Source organism: Glandiceps talaboti, chromosome 9 (assembly GCF_964340395.1).
Source record: "Glandiceps talaboti chromosome 9, keGlaTala1.1, whole genome shotgun sequence".
In the NCBI taxonomy this organism is placed as follows: Eukaryota; Metazoa; Hemichordata; class Enteropneusta; family Spengelidae; genus Glandiceps; species Glandiceps talaboti.
The window spans coordinates 15,448,856-15,466,642 of NC_135557.1; the positions used below are offsets into that span (position 1 = coordinate 15,448,856).

The 17,787-nt window shown below is 35.7% G+C and overlaps 1 protein-coding gene across 1 annotated transcript; it reads left to right on the forward strand.

Moving 5' to 3' along the window:
- The first annotated feature begins 3,234 nt into the window (after positions 1-3,234).
- LOC144439858 (uncharacterized) lies at positions 3,235-13,356 on the forward strand. Its single transcript, XM_078129094.1, has 3 exons — positions 3,235-3,302; positions 12,341-12,502; positions 12,820-13,356. Exons 1-3 carry the CDS (start codon positions 3,285-3,287, stop codon positions 13,354-13,356), a joined length of 717 nt encoding a protein of 238 aa, XP_077985220.1. The 5' UTR covers positions 3,235-3,284.
- Positions 13,357-17,787: the final 4,431 nt, after the last annotated feature.

The window sequence follows — 17,787 nt, forward strand, 5'->3', positions numbered from 1 at the left end:
TTGAGATGTTATTGGGATTCTTGGATATTGATGGTGTATATTCAATCTCTGTCGATCGGCTACACATTTAGCCTTTATTTACAATATATCATGTTTCTACTCGATTGACATGGCCGCTTGTGGTATGTGGAAAGGCACAATCATTTAAAAAAAAGTATATAATCATCATTTCAAGCTGTATTTAATCAGATATTATCCGAGATAGGCCTAACGTTCATTCCTGTTCCTGTATATAACTTTTGCGGTGAGGTGTCATGGTCTGTCCATCGAATTGATTTCCGATACATGTAACGAATGTTCAAATACCTCTAGCAGTTAGTGAAGTGTGTCAACTCATAATAAACACAATACTGAACGCTCAATGCTAAAAGCACGAACAGTCAACCTCGTAGGCAGAGTCATGTAAATTAATACATACATAACTAAATAGAAAAAAGTGTGTTAGTTCTTACGTCTGTTGATACATCAATCTAGGTTAGTTCAGTGAAGTCAAAAGTCCGTATATACTGTTTAGATACACCTAGTATTTCATAAATACTACATCATCTCTTTGTTCGACGGCTGGTCAATATAGCCAAATTGTACGGAGCCATAGCAACCACTAAGTGACAAAATTATACACATTCAAAATGAATCGTTTCATGTAGGGTGACAATATTCCTATTCCAGTATATGTTTTAGATTATTTGGTGAGGTTTGTTGGTAAACGCATGTAGGATGTAAATAGCGTTTGCATTATGAACTTTGTTGAACGATGAGGTCATAAAGTGACAATCACGTGGTCATGATAGGAAATCAAAACAGGGTGTACTGGTTAACAATTCGGCAACGGTCCTTTTCTATGACTTTGCAACATGTGGTTTTACATTTAACAACGATTTGGGATTATTGTGATACGTGGATATATATTGAGGGTGAATATTTCTTCTCTTTTGATCGGCTACACATTTAGCCTCTATGTACAATCTATCATGTTTCTACTGAAGTGCCATGGCTGCAAGTGGTAAGTGTAAAAGAACAATCATTTTTAAATGTTTTAATGTAATCATCAAATTCGTGCATAGTATGATTGAAACGCTTTTCAAAGACAAATAATGAGATGTTGATTAAAACTCTATATAAGATTCGTGTACTCAAGTGTAAAAGCACAATAATTCTTTTAAAAAGAAATCATCGAATCGTGCATAGTAAGATTGAAACGGTAGATTAAAACTCTATATGAGATTCGCGTTCTGAAATATCCATCACTGTAAAAATGACGTATTTCCTGATAAAATGTATGTTAATGATTAACTGGTATCATCCCTGCCATTGTGTGCCTGTTCGATAGTAAATGTAGCAACGTTGAGATATTTCATAACGTGGTTTGAATACTAAATTATACATACGTTCTTGGTAAGGATGTCATGTTCATCAGGATATTCCCCAATATTAAATTAATTGCTTACAAACTAAAACATTGGACAAAGGTTTGCATTGAAAATCAAGTCAATCAGTAGATAATTATTACATTTATACTATCGACTAAATAACACATTATCTTCGAGACCAAACGAACATATTATTGTTGTTTAATCATCCCAGTGAATGCATACGACATAGATAACAGCATGATTGGAGAAAACTGTTAGTCGTATGATAATCTTACACTTCTGAAAGAAATGCAAAAAAATAGCAACTCTACCGAATGATTAGTATCACTGAAACGGAGCTTATCAGGATAAAAAAGACATCTATTTATTAACGTCCTCCTCGAAATGTCGTTCTCCATTATTAAAAATGAAATGCATATAATGAAATGTTTAAAGTATTATGTTGTCAATGCAGTTTATAATTGTGAATAACATAAATCGTTGTTACTATAATAACGCGAAATTGTCACTATGAAATCTGAAACATTGTAAAACTCATTAATAATTGCTGACGTTGAAAAACAATTACCTACAACTGTACTGAAACTGTGTATGTTATGCACTTTGAGCTTCTACATAAAATAAGAGCGAGTATTTTCCCGCCAAAATAGCCGTTAATGGTTAACTGTCCTTTGCCACCAACCCACCATGTATGTTAATTAGAAAATCGATAACGTGAGGCGATCAGCTGTGAAATGTGAAAACATTGGCACAGTAATTTCAATTGGTCTAATCAGTATATGTATGAATTCGTATTGGTTTGACTCATTAAATTTAATATTGGAATTTTTCGATAATTTCTCAGAGCATCACTGTAACATATTTGACACAAAACTTGCTCAAACCATGTCACACTTAAAAAAAAACATCCCAATACTTAATGAAAAAATCGATAAGTTTTTACGGAGATGTCGAACTATATTACTTACATTTATACTCGATATAGTAAAAATCTAACACTTTCGTTTCACGTCTATCTGTTAATTCATTTCATTATATAGTTAATCAGATATTATCCAAAATAAGTCTGATATTCATTGCAATTCCGATCCTGTATCCAACTTTTGTGGTCATATGCATTGCTCTGTCTATCCAATTGATGTCCAATACGTGTAGCGAATATTCAAATACCACATGCAGTTGGTAGAATGTGTATAATTCATAAAGTTACACCTTGTTCATTTCAAACAAATATTTCTCTCTTTTTTTGATAAAGCCACAATACTGAAATCTCAAAGTTAAAATCATAAGAAAGTAGAACAGCCAAACTCGTAGGCGCTGCCATGTGTATTAATACACAGACAAATCTGTGTTATCAGTTCTTACATCTGTCGATACATCAATGTAGGTTAGTTTAGTGAGGTCAAAAGTTCGCATACTGTTTAAGTATTCCAGTATTTAATCAATGCTATATCATCTCTGTGTTCGACGGTTGGTGAAATTAGTCAAACCTTGCTTAAACAAATCAGCACTTAAGTAAGCCAACTATGGTTATTCATAGTGAAACCGTTGAACTTGGGGTGACACTATTGCTATTCCAGTGTATGTTATAACTCTTTTGGTGAGATTGATGGGAAACGCATGCACGATGTAAATAGCGTTTGACCTGTCAACTTTGTAGTACGATGGGATGTCATGAGGTGACAGTTACGTGGTTATAATAAGGGGTCGTAATAGAGTGTACTGGTTGAAAGTTCTGCATTGCCATTTTACTAAGCATTTGCAACGTGTGGTTTTACATTTAACAACTATGCCCATTGAATTTGGAGATGTTGAGATGTTATTGGGATACATCGATAGTGTGAATATTCCATCTATGTGGATTGGCTAAGCTGTTAGCTTTTGTCATCAATATATCATCTTTGTACAGGAATGGCAAGGCCAAATATGGTAAGTGTAAAAACACAATTATTCTGTTCTAAATGATCAGATTCGTGCATAGCACGATTGTAACGCTTTGTCTGTCTGTCTGTCTGTCTGTCTGTCTGTCTGTCTGTCTGTCTGTCTGTGTCATCATTTTCTACAAATCGGCTGGCTCAATTGTAATGAAATTTGGAATATATAATCTTTAGGGTAATAGCTAGACCTGATTAGGTTTTCAGCCAGATTGGTTAATGTTTAATTAGAGAAATTTGCATATTACAGAAATCAAATAATTAAGCAATAAGTTAAGACTGCATAGTTCAATTTCAATATAATTTAGTATATTCATTATGTTACATTTTTTCAAAATATTTGGTATATTTTCAATACATAAGAAAGTTTATTTAAAGTGTATGTTTTTCGAACTTTCCGAGAAATGATGCAGTTTGTATAGACTTTTTAAGATCCGCAACGCATTTCATTATATTAACTATGACCAGATTTAAACCGAATGCCTCCCGTAAGGGAATCACTAATTATGTAAATAACTCATTAAACTAAAAAACTATGGTAACAGGCTTTGTTTTTTGGACAAGCATGCTTTCTTAGGTTAATGTATGTAAAAGTGTATGATACTGCTTAATTACTGAATATCGTTCATTATTCAAAATACTCATTAAAGGAAAAAGTTGTAGCAACAAACTTCATACGACAGGTGCGTATTATTATGATGTACGTATCATATTATACGAAATTTGAAGCTTGCATTTTTAAGATACAATCTAGTTACCTAAAATCATTAATTATGCAAATTTTTCATTAAAACTAAGCTATATAAAAGATTTTATACGACATATCCGCTTTGTTATGGTTAACGTATGTACTAAATTGTATTGAAATTGAAGTATGCAGTCTTAAGATATAGCCTAATTACCGAAAATCATTAATTATGCAAATTATTCATTAACAATATAAGGTACATCAACTAACTTTATAGGACATACACAATTTGTTTTGGTTAATGTATGTACTGAATTGTATTAAATTGAAGTATGCAGTCGTAAGATATAGCCTAATTACCAAGAATCATTAATTATGCAAATTATTCATTAACACAGAAAGGCACACCAACAAGCTTTACAGGACATATGTGATTGTTATGGTTAACGTGTGTACTGAATTATATTGGAATTGAAGTATGTATTCTTAAGATATAGCCTAATTACCGAAAATCATTAATTATGCAAATTATTCATTAACACTGTACGGTGCATCAGCAAACTTGATAGGACATATGTGTTTTCTTATGGTTAACGTATGTACTAAATTATGTTGAATTTGAAGTATGTATTCTTAAGATATAGCCTAATTACCAAAAATAATTAATTATGCAAATTATTCATTAACGCCGTAAGATACATCAACGAATTTTATAGGACAAATATATTTTGTTATGTTGAACGAATATACTAAATTATATTGAAATTGAAGTATGCAGTCTTAAGATATTGCGTAATTAGTTGATTTCATTAATATGCAAATTTCTCTAATTAAACATTAACAGATCTGGCTCAAAACCTAATCAGGTCTAGCTATTACCGTAAAGATTATATATCCCAAATTTCATTACAATTGAGTCAGCCGATTTTTAGAAAATGATGACACAGACAGACAGACAGACAGACAGACAGACAGACAGACAGACACACCTTCCCCTTTTAATACCTCCCGTACCCTTACGGGAGGTAAAAATGTTTCTGCCCCGTAAACAGTCGGTACTTTGACATGAATAGGACCTGCCTGAAAATCATTAATGTATTATCTGTAGACTTATACATTCAGTCATACACATACATACATACATATATACATACATACATACATACATACATACATACATACATACATACACACACACACATACATACATACATACATACATACATACATACACACACACACATACATACATACATACATACATACATACATACATACATACATACATACATACATACACACACACAAACACACACATACATACACACACATACATACATACATACATACATACATACATACATACATACATACATACATACATACATACATACATACAAATACAATACACATGTACTACTGCTAAGTACTGAGTCTTTAATAGAAGTAAAGTAAAATGATCATGTGATATACACATATGTTGGTATAGGTTAAACCATTATACGACAGGTGGTATACATGGTATACATCCCTTTCTTTCTAAGATTGTGTACTTGTTTATCATTGTCAATATAGTCATTATAGTTTATTCGACGCTGGATAGATAAGACATATGTTGAAGAATATATATGAGTTGATACTTGATCATTTAATTTCATTTAACTTGTTCATTGCATTGGTTTGTCTTCAAATAATATATAAATTGTATGTGACTAGATATGTGATTATATTTCCATTAAATGTCCGACTAAATATTCCATTAAATATTGATTAAATATTCGATCATGTGAGATACAGATGTATTGGTATAGGAATAACCACTGTACAACATTATTAGTAAGAATTGGTCATTTGGTAATAGATGTATGTATATGTATTTATATACTTGATGTAATTGTATACTTGATGGTCTCAGCACAACTCAACTGAAAGGGTTTCCGAAAGTTTTAACTAGCCCTATTAACAGACACCATCACCAGGTCACGTATGTGCATATGTATATATATACGAAAAAATAACTAGGTGAACTAACGATTGTAAAGTTCTGAAGACAGTCTTACTTCCAATTCCAAAAGCGTCAGCGTGACGTGTCGATTGACGAGCCCACCTTCATCAGGCTGTCAAACTACAAACACTGAAGTAAATTCCACTATTTTTTTCATGTAGTGTATCATACTGTACATCTTTGAAGTGTAGCAGGAGGGGGAGTTCTGTATAATTACGTATTCAAATATATGTAGCTGGTAATAGGGCTACAGACGTTATCGGGCTCATTTCGTGGGGGGGGGGGGTGAAATTTTTTGAGAGTGCGAGAGGGGGAGCGAAATTTGTTTCATCAAAATAATTTTTCCCCAGCCCCCCTGCCGTAAATTGTAAACCGATCTTAAATACTACTTATTTGATGCCCAGCCGCTACATTGTAGGCTTTTCTTATTCAAGATATTGAGAAAGTCATAGTGACCATAATCTGTTGGACCTTTCGTTAGGTAGGTAAACAGATTCTTTCCAACAACATACAGTATATCGTTAACAGCATTGTACACTTTCCCCATGTCATCAACCATAATGAAATCTTCGGATCCGACCATGTCATAGTATCCAATCATGTGTAACTTCCTGTTTACGTAGTCTGTTTCAAAGTCTAGCTCTATGTCTTCTTTTGTAGCTGCCAATCCTGGGTGCACTTCAAACCTCCCTGATTGACCTGTACCAGGTATCTGCCATATACCATTACTGTATTGTTCAACTACTCCTCTGATTCGATAATGTCTACTCCTTGTGTTGCCATTTTGTAATGTGTATTGTATGGTGTCACAGAATGCCTTCAAGGTCTTCTTACTCATTTGTGAACAATGCGATCGCTCTTCTCTATCGAAACCTGTTTTACTGATATTGCCCTTACTTGTGTAAGTCGTTTCTTTCTTCTTAGTAGTTGAAGTATTCTTTATTCCAACATAATCAACCCCGTCTTGCAAAGTAAGGGCTGATTGCAAGGAATCTTCCTTCAGTGACTCTGCCCTCGTCATGGACCTAGTAACGGGGCTTCCCTGGCTCGTAATTTTCGAAGGTTTAGCACTATAAACTTCAGTAGACTTCAATTTTCGATAAATCAGTAGGGCTCTTGTGAGCGCCAATACAATGGCGTTACTCGGCCTATCAAGGCAACTTCTCTTCCTCCTTAAATATCTGCCTTTAAACATGGATTGACTAGTCCTCTGCTGATGACTAGGATCGACGCATTTTGTAAAACGCTGCCTATATTTGTCCCTTTTGATTTGCGTATCTGCTTCGGACAGTTTTGCTCGATATTCACGAATGACTCTATTAACCGCGACTGTGAAAAGGTGATTTCCAACTGGCTTCAGTTTTGACTCTATATCACTCATGATATGATTGCGAATACTTGGTTTCTTTATTTGCTTTCCTACTATACGTGTGAATGTTTCTAAGTCGTCCATGTGAGACTGATTCCTCGATTCCATGGTTAAACTGTTGGCATTCCAATTAGTTGAAATCTTTCTACGAGTGCTGTATCTTTTAGAAATATTGGCTCTTGAAAGAGAAAACAAAGATTAGGCCAAAAAAAAAAAAATGTTTCTGGTCATGTCTTATTTTCCAAAAACGGTGCTGCGACAACGCGATTTTTTTTTTTTTTTTTTTTTTCCTTCCCCTCCCCTTCAATGTTAATATATATACATGACACACTATTCAGTGTTCACATATCACATATAGTGTTCAGTCAGTGATCATGGGCCTGGGCCCTGGAGAATTTTCTCTTTCTTCTGAGTCGTTTTGGTTTGGTTGCATAGCAACCACTGCAGGTTGGGTAGATGTTGTAAGGATAATTTGGAACGATGGGGGTCGATCAACCAAAGAGCATCTCCTAAAATGTTGACAAATTGGTCGCCAAGTGATCTGCTGTTATAATCCCATCTGAGGTTCTGTCCCTGCAACCATCGTATCATATTATTGTGCAGTTTAAAACGTGCGTTTGGTCGGTCAAGCTGTCGTTGTTTTGGCCACGTTTTTTTTTCTAGCACCACCCATCAACAGTTGAAATGCATTCTGCACTGGTACTGGTCTCGACTCTTTCTGAACATCACCAGTTAAATTAAAGGTGATAAACTTTCCAAACTCGAGTCAACCACACTCGTACATACACTACGGAATAATATACAGAGGAAACCTTGCACATCCCTGTAACAGCAACATACATAGGACAGGGTTGTGAACACAGCTGTACTACATAAGTGGAGCTACATGGGGCTGTAACAGCTACGTGAAAAATATCCGTGTAACAGCTGTGACCAGCACTTATTATCTTTACAATTACGCAAGTGTTTAGAAAATTTACATACTGAACTTCCAATTGGATAACTCGAAAAAATTGCTAGCGATGTCAGTGCCACTTTGATTAGGACTAATTTCTTAGTACTCCTGATAAAATCGTACAATAGTTCATGGCTACAGATATATATACGTATGATGGCTATGATGGTTGAATTGGTATTTCGTAGCCGTACTGGTCAAACGCAATATGTAATATTATGATTGGTTGATTACATTTCTGTGAAAACATTACATTGCTGTCAATTCATATGTTTTCACTTGTCCGGGTGCATAGTTTACTTGCAACGGGCAAGATAAAATGATAAATATCGAAGGGGACATACCTTTTCATGGTGGTAGTATATAAGAAAAAATACTTACCACTGAATGCATTGCTTCCTGAGATTAAGTTTATATGCAGCAAATATACATAAAATTGTTCTCTTTATGCTACTGTTATGCCAGATAAAGCGCTATTTTACAAACCACGCCCACCTGTACGATATGACATACCACATGAATACTACATGTTAGGGACCGGTCAGTTTCTCCAGCCGGGGGGGGGGGTGGATTCTTAAATCGGGCCGACAAAAAGTTACTGACCCCCCCCCCTATCTGTAAAACCAAAAACAGGCTGACCCCCCCTATCACTTAATTCTAAAACATGATGACCCCCCCCCCCCATATATGATATTCGCATGAGTGACAGGTATTTTTTGATCGTGACTCAGTGTGGACTGCTTGACTGTCTTGCATCTACTTTATAAGATCCCGGGTTAGCACTATCATAATTATAATTATTGACTACACAGGGTAAATATATTTGAAAAGGAGTTTAATAGCATCTTGACAGTGAAGGGTAGGGGGAAAGCTTTGAGAAGGGAATATGTACAGCTGTCATGGGGGTCCTAGGGGGTCTCCCCCTAGAAGCCCAGGAGGTTTTTAACTCTGAAAAGTCAATTTTGAGACTATTCAGACATTTTTAGAAAATCATTTCCAAGCTTTACAAGACAGCACCAACATGTAAAAAGCAACTACATAAGGTTGAAATATTTTTAAAATATTGTTTGATAGGATCTTGACAGTAAGAGGTAGGGGGGGGGTCTTGAGACTGGGATGTGTACACCTCATGGGGGGGGGGTTTCCTAGGGGGTCTCCCCCTAGAAGCCCTGGAGGGTTTTTACCTGAAAAGTCAATTTTGAGACTATTCAGACCCTTTCAGACAATAATTTCCACACCAACATGTAAAAAACAACTACATAGGGTTGAAATACTTTTTAAATATACTTTGATAGCATCTTGACAGTAAGAGGGGAAGAGCTTGAGACTGGGATATGTCCACCTCATACTGAGGGAGTCTCCCTCTAGAAGCCCTGGAGGATTTTTACTCTTATAGCCAATATTTACGCTATTTAGACCCTTCAAGCAATAACTTAATCCATGCTTTACAAGACAGCAAGTATCAGAAACTATTCTTTATAACTTACACTAAGGGTTGAAATATGCTCTTAAAAAGTTAAATGGCATCATTATATACATGTAGTAAAGGTCAACACATCTAATGGTAGCATCATTGGTAGGGGAGATTTGGAGATTAAGGCAATTTTAGACTATCTTGGCAAACATTTCACATCTTGAAAAGACAATATCATCTCAAATTAGAATAGGGTGAAAATATTTAAGAAAAGTTTAATACCATTATGACAGTAAAAAGGTTGTTGGTACATCTGATTGTTGGTTGAATGCATGAGTGACCTCTGGGGGTGAGGAAGTCCTTGGGGTTTTCTCCCTGGTAGATATGGAGTTTTTTGCTTGAGATACTAAGGCAATGTTTAGGTTGTTCATAACCTTTGAGGTAATATTTCCAAGCTTCGAAAAGCTAACGTAAATGTACTTTTTAAATGAGTTTTCTATATCACATAAAATAGACATGTAACATTAGTATAGGGGCATTAATATATGTATAATAAAGTCACCGGTATGTTAGAGAACTTTAGGTGGTCATACCTAGTGTATAATAGAAACTGGAATCTGATGAGATGTGGTGATTTGTAGTGTCAATAACATGACGAGTAGAACAATTTAGATTAACTTCATTTATAAACTATCTATGAAAATTGCCATTACGAAACCTTCAAGTTCACTTTTGCCCCAAACTGCAATATAGGTGAAGCATTGATTGTGAAACAGCCAAGCATTTACATGGCATGTTCTGTAACTAGTGTGGTAGCTAGGTATACATGTATATGTATATGTATAGTTATGTTTGAACTTATAAGTAATATTAAAGAATTCATGTAAGAAACAGGGACAAGAACAAATATTGACATGTACCACATTTCAGACAAGGCTATATGCCATTGTAGAAAGGATTTTTTTCTTCCATCACAATTTAAAACACAATGACCCCCCCCCCCCTATCCACAATTTTCAAAACAGCATGATCCCCCCTACTGCCAATTTCAAAAACAGGGTGACACCCCCCTACCAATCCACCGCCCCCCCCCCCAGGCCGAAGAAACTGACCGGTCCCTTAGCGCATTGTAAGATGCAAGAATATATATTCAGAATACATTCTATACAAAATTAGCCACTCCTGTGCAAGATAACCCTTGGACTACAAGCAGCAGCTTTTCGATTGGCATTGATAACACATGTTGTGAAATTGTACCCATTGACAACGATTGGTTGATATTTGATTAGCAGTTTTTTGGTTTGAAAACGCTGCTCTGATGTTTGCGAGAAATTTCGATGAAATTTCGAAATCCAGTTAAGGCTTATAACTATTGGTCAAATAAGTGCGCATACCGCAGTAGCTAAAGCTGCCGCGCGGGTCGATATTGAACAATAATTATATTATTTATTTACCATCTTACATGAAATTGAATAAATGAATTGTAATAAATCTGATATTTTATAGTTGTTAGAAAGAACTTCATAACAATGTTCACATCGAAATGTTTATAATATTAAAAAAGACGAATGACAGAATCGGTGTACCATATAAGTACTAGACTACGATAATTTTTATCAAATTTAAATTACGCCCACAAAGCATTGTTGTGGAATTCACTTCTTGGAACTGTAAGTTAGACTAACAAAATGACACGTCACCTGAAGAGCTTATGCAGTTGATATTTACGATGCCGCCTATAACAAGGGGACAGACTGAAAGAGAAGAAAGACGAAATAAGCAAAGAAGAGTGAGGAGATCAAAATGTGTACTAGGATGTAACAAAATTGTCTCTACATATAATACCCTAATACAACCAGAAATTAGACGACTCAACGGCAATGAATCACTCAGAGAGAAAATGAGACGACTGGGGTGTGAGGTTAGTGACCATTAAACATTGAATAGAGTCATATGTCCACGGAATGAGAGAAACAATATACAATTTTCTATTTAAAAACGAACAAAACAAAAAACAGGCCTTTGTATAATATAGGAGACACTAATCCCCAACCCCGCAAATACTTTACGTCTATGACTTAATTGAGACATGACCTATCGGGAAATTCAAGACATTTAACAAATAAGTACTACAAAGTATCCGAGATAATGCTGGGAATTGCTGGATTTCGATAATTGAACCTGAAGACCCAGGTCAAGGCCAAGGACCAATGTCACTCAAGAAAGTTTAAACCTGGCAATAAGGAGTACACACTTGAATGCAGTCTCTGTGTATTAACGTTTTTTAATCACGTGGTAAATCATAACTGTTCAAGACAAATATGGCTACCATCGAGTGATTTTGGGCACCAAAAAAGTGCATGTGCATGCTTATCTTGTTTTTGTATTACCTACGGAAATTATATAAAAGACATAATTGCTACAAAGTGTCTGCAATATGCACTACGCTTAATGGCTTAAATGTGATGGTCTACCCAGTGGGTCAAGGTCAAGGTTCACTGTCATACAAGAAAACGTGCATGCGATTATATGAGGTTAGACACTTAAATAGCGTCTCTATGTATTAATTAATAAGGAATAACCACCACTCTTTGACTTGCAGCTTGTGACGAGCTTGGAGAAGGCGCTATCCTTCAATGATTTAAAACCAAATGAATCACCTGAACTAATAAAACTGAAAGAGGATTTGAAAAAGGATAGCACAGAGGGTATGGAAGACGATCAAGCGGCTGCAAGACCACCTTTTACCCTTCTTTTTGAAATGGTAAGTACTCCTGAAGAAGTACTTATTTATATATATTGTATACTGTTTCTGTAATAAATCTGCAGCCATGAGATAGAAATGATATAGAAATGATTTTAATGAAACTAAATTTCCTCAGAGGTAAACATACTTTTACTTATTATATCACTGAATACACTGCAGTTGGGAAGAATCAACGATAAATCAGTAGTATATTGTCAGCATGAATTTGATAAAGAGAGAAACAAGAAAATATGTATACATGTTATTTCCATTCACAACTTTAAAACGTTGTTCCATCATAACCTGTAAAGTTATTTTATTCTCTCGTTACATAGGGAAAAATTGTTTATAACAGAAAACAGACGACGACTAAGGAATGGCTTTCCTTGATCTATAAGGAGTCAAGAATATCAGATGATAAAGAAAACCCTTTATCAGCTAGAGTGTTTTGTGAAGCGACAGGTTCTTTATCCGATAACTCCAATATTTTCATAGGAGCAAATATAGGAGCTTTTGAGAGAAGTAAAAAATACAAGAAACTACGAGAATATTACTTAGATGGACTGATGCGAAAGTGGTACCATAAAAAAATCAAGGAGGCTATAGCTGATGCACAAGATGAAAAACGCGTCGGAAGTATGGTATCATTTCCTGTTGACCCGACCTGTTCATCCTTTAAGTTTGGAAATAGATACAAGATTTTCGAATCTGCTCACGCCATAGGGCCATGTTACAAATGTAAAAGAATCTTCGAAAACGTGACATTCCTACCTGATAGAGATTCTGCAAATGACAAAGATGAAGGATATCCTTATGGCAACTGTGCCGAATATTATGCCTTAAGTGATTTTCTGCGTGCGACGACTACCTGAAAACGTCACATCTCTTGTTCAGTATTTATGAAGTTTATAAAGATGAAAATTAAAAAAAAAGTTGATGAACAAGAGACAACGACTGTGAATTAGCCAAACCCGTATGTTCCGCTCATATTTTGCTGGTAGCTAAACGAAAAATGTTGTAAACAATCGCAATAAAAACGTATGTCACAAATTTGCCGTTATTGTTGTCAATTTACATATCTTTTAAATTAGTGTGTGTCTTGTATGTTTCTGTTTGTTTGTTTGTTTGTTTATTTGTGTGTTTGTTTGTTTGTTTGTTTGTTCGTTCGTTAGAAATGTGTCTGCCAGAATGCGTCCATATGCATGTTTTGACGAGTCTGAGTTAGTCAGATTTGAGGAAAAAACAGTTTGACATATATATTGGCGTGCTGTAGTGTAATAGCCAAGTGTGATGATAGCTGCCGCTCCAAGCAATATACAGTGGTATGTTATTAACCAAGATTACAAGATTATCGCTATGTGTTGTCAATATAACATAATTTAAAACGTATCTGTCAATCAACTAATGAGTAGGGGAGTATTCATAAACCATTCATCTCCATCTTCATAGACGATCTAGTGGACACTTGAGAAAACCAGCTATACCTGTTTTCTGATGACTCTACGCTATTTGCACAAATCAGATCTGCAAGCGAGAGTGCCAGTGTAGTGGCAAGTCTGAACAGAGACATTGAGAACATGAGAAAGTGGGCTGCCAAATGGAAAGTCATCTTTGAACCCACAAAATGCAAGGCCATGATACTGTCTAGGAAAAGGAAACCAACGACTCCTGATCTGTACTTCGGAAATACCAAACTGGTAGTAGAGAAGGTGCTCAATATCCTTGGCATCACAATTGACAGTAAACTTCTGTGGACCAGACACATTTCTGACATCTCAAAGAGGGCTGGGCAGAGACTTGGAGCACTGCAGAAAGTTGCCAGCAAACTTGATGTAGGAAGATCAACCATCTACAAAACCCAAATCCGTAGTATCATGGAATATGCCTGTCTGTCATGGATGAGTGCCTCTCCAACTGTCCTAAGCCAACTTGACTCTATTCAGCAGAAAGCTCTCAGAATCATTGGAGTAGACAAAGTTAATGCATGCAGGGAATTGGCCATCACTAGTCTTCAACATAGACGGGGGGTTGCTGCAGCTACAGTGCTTTACAAAATGCACCCAAGCCACTGTCCCAGAGACCTCCAGGCAATGCTACCGAATATGTACACGACCCGCCAGCACATCTATGCCTGATCATGCCCTGACTATGCCAACTGCAAAAACATCTACACTGGAAAGAAGTTTCCTTCACTCTGCAATAAGAATGTGGAACAACCTTCCAGATGCAGTCGTAGGAAAAATTAAGAGTGAGGGTATCCAGTCTTTCAAATGCCGAGTGCACAAACACTTAATAGCACCATTGACAGGCAGACTTTAATCCTGAGTAATTCATGTAATCATGCTTCATGTTATCTTTGGCAAGGTATGATACACTTGGTGAGGGGTGGAATGCATGACTAGTGATTCAAGAGATGTAGGCAATTCACCTGGCTTACTAGAGCACTTGTGATTTATGAGCTGGCTGGACCTGTTCCTTAAACTGCCAGAAAACAGTGCAGTAAGACCTGGTGCTGTAATTCTCTAGGAGGGTCTTGTTCTTTTATTGGTCACTTGGGTTTCCAGTAATGCATTTTGCCTCCTCTGTAGAACGTATGGATATTTGCACACTTGTATGTCTCATGTACTTTTGATTCCTTTTTATATTTTACTTTTGTCCCTCGGACAGGACGTAAAATAGAGGTCCCGTGTATCGGAGTGCAATGCCCAATGCACGTTAAAGTACAATCTACACCTTTCGTAAAATGTAGGGTGAAAACCTGTTGTTGTGTTTTTTAAACCAGTTTATGTCCATTTTTCTGTAATTGTTCTTAAATTCCTTGCCGTCTTACATTTTTTTTGTTATTCTGAGCAGCAGCGAACCAATTTGCTTGGCCAATTAGGAGATCTCTTTGTCATTTATTCCTGAAGTGGCTATTGTTCGCAATTGCACTACATATACAAAAAAAATGTGATGCATATACTTGACACGTTTTGCTGCGATGGTCAACAATTCGAATTATTACTGTGCCGTTGTATACCAGCTGTTGGCCATTTCAACTAATGAACAATTTTGTTGTATTAAACACCGTACATATAGTACACAAGGAATGTGCTATTTTATACACCATTGTCTATATTCAAGATGACATCTAAGTATCCTTGACTATGTTATCTGTTGTTCTTTTTTCACAGTGTTTACAAAAGGTTGTGCCGACATTTCTGACAACACAATATTAATATATATTTTTATTGATTATTTTGTTGACTCAGCACATTCCTATCGTCGTTTACAAATATCTGGTCTACGACATGAACAAAGACTGTGCGTATATTGCCATGCAGATGTCATATAAATGTACAATAATATCATTTCCAGCGGCATGTTGGGAAATCGGAACGGGAATAAAACTTAAGGTTGGAATGCGACTTATTGCAGATGAGATCGATAAATATCATGGTCTCCTATTGTTATGAAAGGAATAAGACCATATAAGGGAATGCAAACAGTTCTGGTCGAACAATGATACATTGTTGAGTGGCGACGTCGATTGTTTTTTATCTCCTTAGCCTTCTAAATATAGTAGGCATAGTCGATTTTGTCGAGTGTTTTCGGCATGTACCTCATCAGCTCCCTTTTTCGTCAAGGCCATATAACTTTGTTGTTAATGTATCATAGAAAACAACATCACTTAAAATGTATTCTGTAATATACATAATTAATGATTCGTCTCCATTTAATACTAGTTGGTCGACCAAAGAAATGACTCTAAATGTAATTTTGTCTAAAACAAGTTAATAACAAGTTAATGTATTTCGTAAGGACATGATCAATTATAGTAGCTAGGTTAGACTATCGACTACAACATTTGCCATAATTTGCCAAAGTCAGCATATTATAATGAGAAGTACCAGTGGAGTGGCTCTGCGTGTGATATGTGCATATGCTGATGCTGATTAGAATCATGTGATGTTGTATCTATTTCAACCAGATAACACCAAGTGTTTGTCATATCAAAGTTTACCGAAAATAGTGATGACTAAGCATACGGAAAAACTAGGTGCAGTGTCCTGTTTGAGCTATTGTGTCAGCTGTTCAAATATTGCGTGTGAACGTATACAGTGGTACAAGAAAATAAGACGGGGTTTATAGAGATAAGGGAATAGGATATATCTTAAAAGTTTTGGCGGCTCAAACTCTAATCACCTTAGAAACCAACCATTGGTTGGGTGTTTGATAATTGACAGTGTCAAAATTGGCACTCGGAGGCCCGCCCATAAAATAGTTATGTACAACACAGCAACAGTTCTTTGTTAGCATTTCAATGTGTTGGGGAGTAGGCGGTCACTAAGTACGTGTTGAACTTTTAAAAAAAAAATAAAACTCCGTAAATGTACATATCAGTATATTTACAAAGCTTGGGTTTACTGTACTTTTCGAAAAAAAAATTATTATTATTTTAAATAAATACTCGGATGTGACACCTTAAGGATATCCGAACATCACATCTCCATGAACAAAACCGTATTCTCAAGTGTTAGCCATTGTTTTTGCACGTATTCTACAGTGACCACCTAATAGTCAATCAACACTTCTACAACTTTACAAACCTAGCATACAGGAAAGCGGTTAGTAAAAACATGAAACAAATGCACAGTGACACTTGTTTAAGAAAAGAAAGTAAAAGGGAGTAAAAAGTCACAGTTAGAAAATAAAGATCATATATCTTACAATAACTGTACAAATCATTCACAAATCTACCTAGGTGTTAGCCCATGTTGACTACAACACTTTTTTTGACATTTTGTTAGTCCGGTCAAACGAGGGCGCTAAACACATTTATGAATGACTTTTTAAGTATATGTTTAGGGAAAAACATGTAATTCGAATCAAGATTATTAATTATTGTGTCTCCCCCCCCCCACAAAGGTACACCCTAATTTAACAGCACTGAAGTCTGAAAGAAAGCAGAGAGTAGCTCATTTCATAGAACTTGAAACCACAAGTAATAGTAAACAACATTGAGATCTAATAAGTAATGTCTTGACATTGCAAAACGATGCGTTAAATGGCATTAGGCAATTTCAAAGCTGCAAAGTATTTTGGCAATTCTCAACCTGGATGCTGTTCAATTTAATTAGAAACTATTTTCAGTTATGTATATCTAATGATAACTTTCATAAGAATCTATATGATTTATATGGTATGTCATTCATATAGTCATAAAGTGTAACGAAATTCAAACTTATCATTGATGATATATCCCATAATTGAGTAATCGTAATTATGCAAATAAGTGATGACATAATGCAAGCCACGTCATT

Coding starts and splice junctions, on each gene's coding strand:
- LOC144439858 (XM_078129094.1), top strand. Junction 12,503..12,819: donor TTACCCTTCTTTTTGAAATG/GTAAGTACTCCT, acceptor CTCGTTACATAG/GGAAAAATTGTTTATAACAG.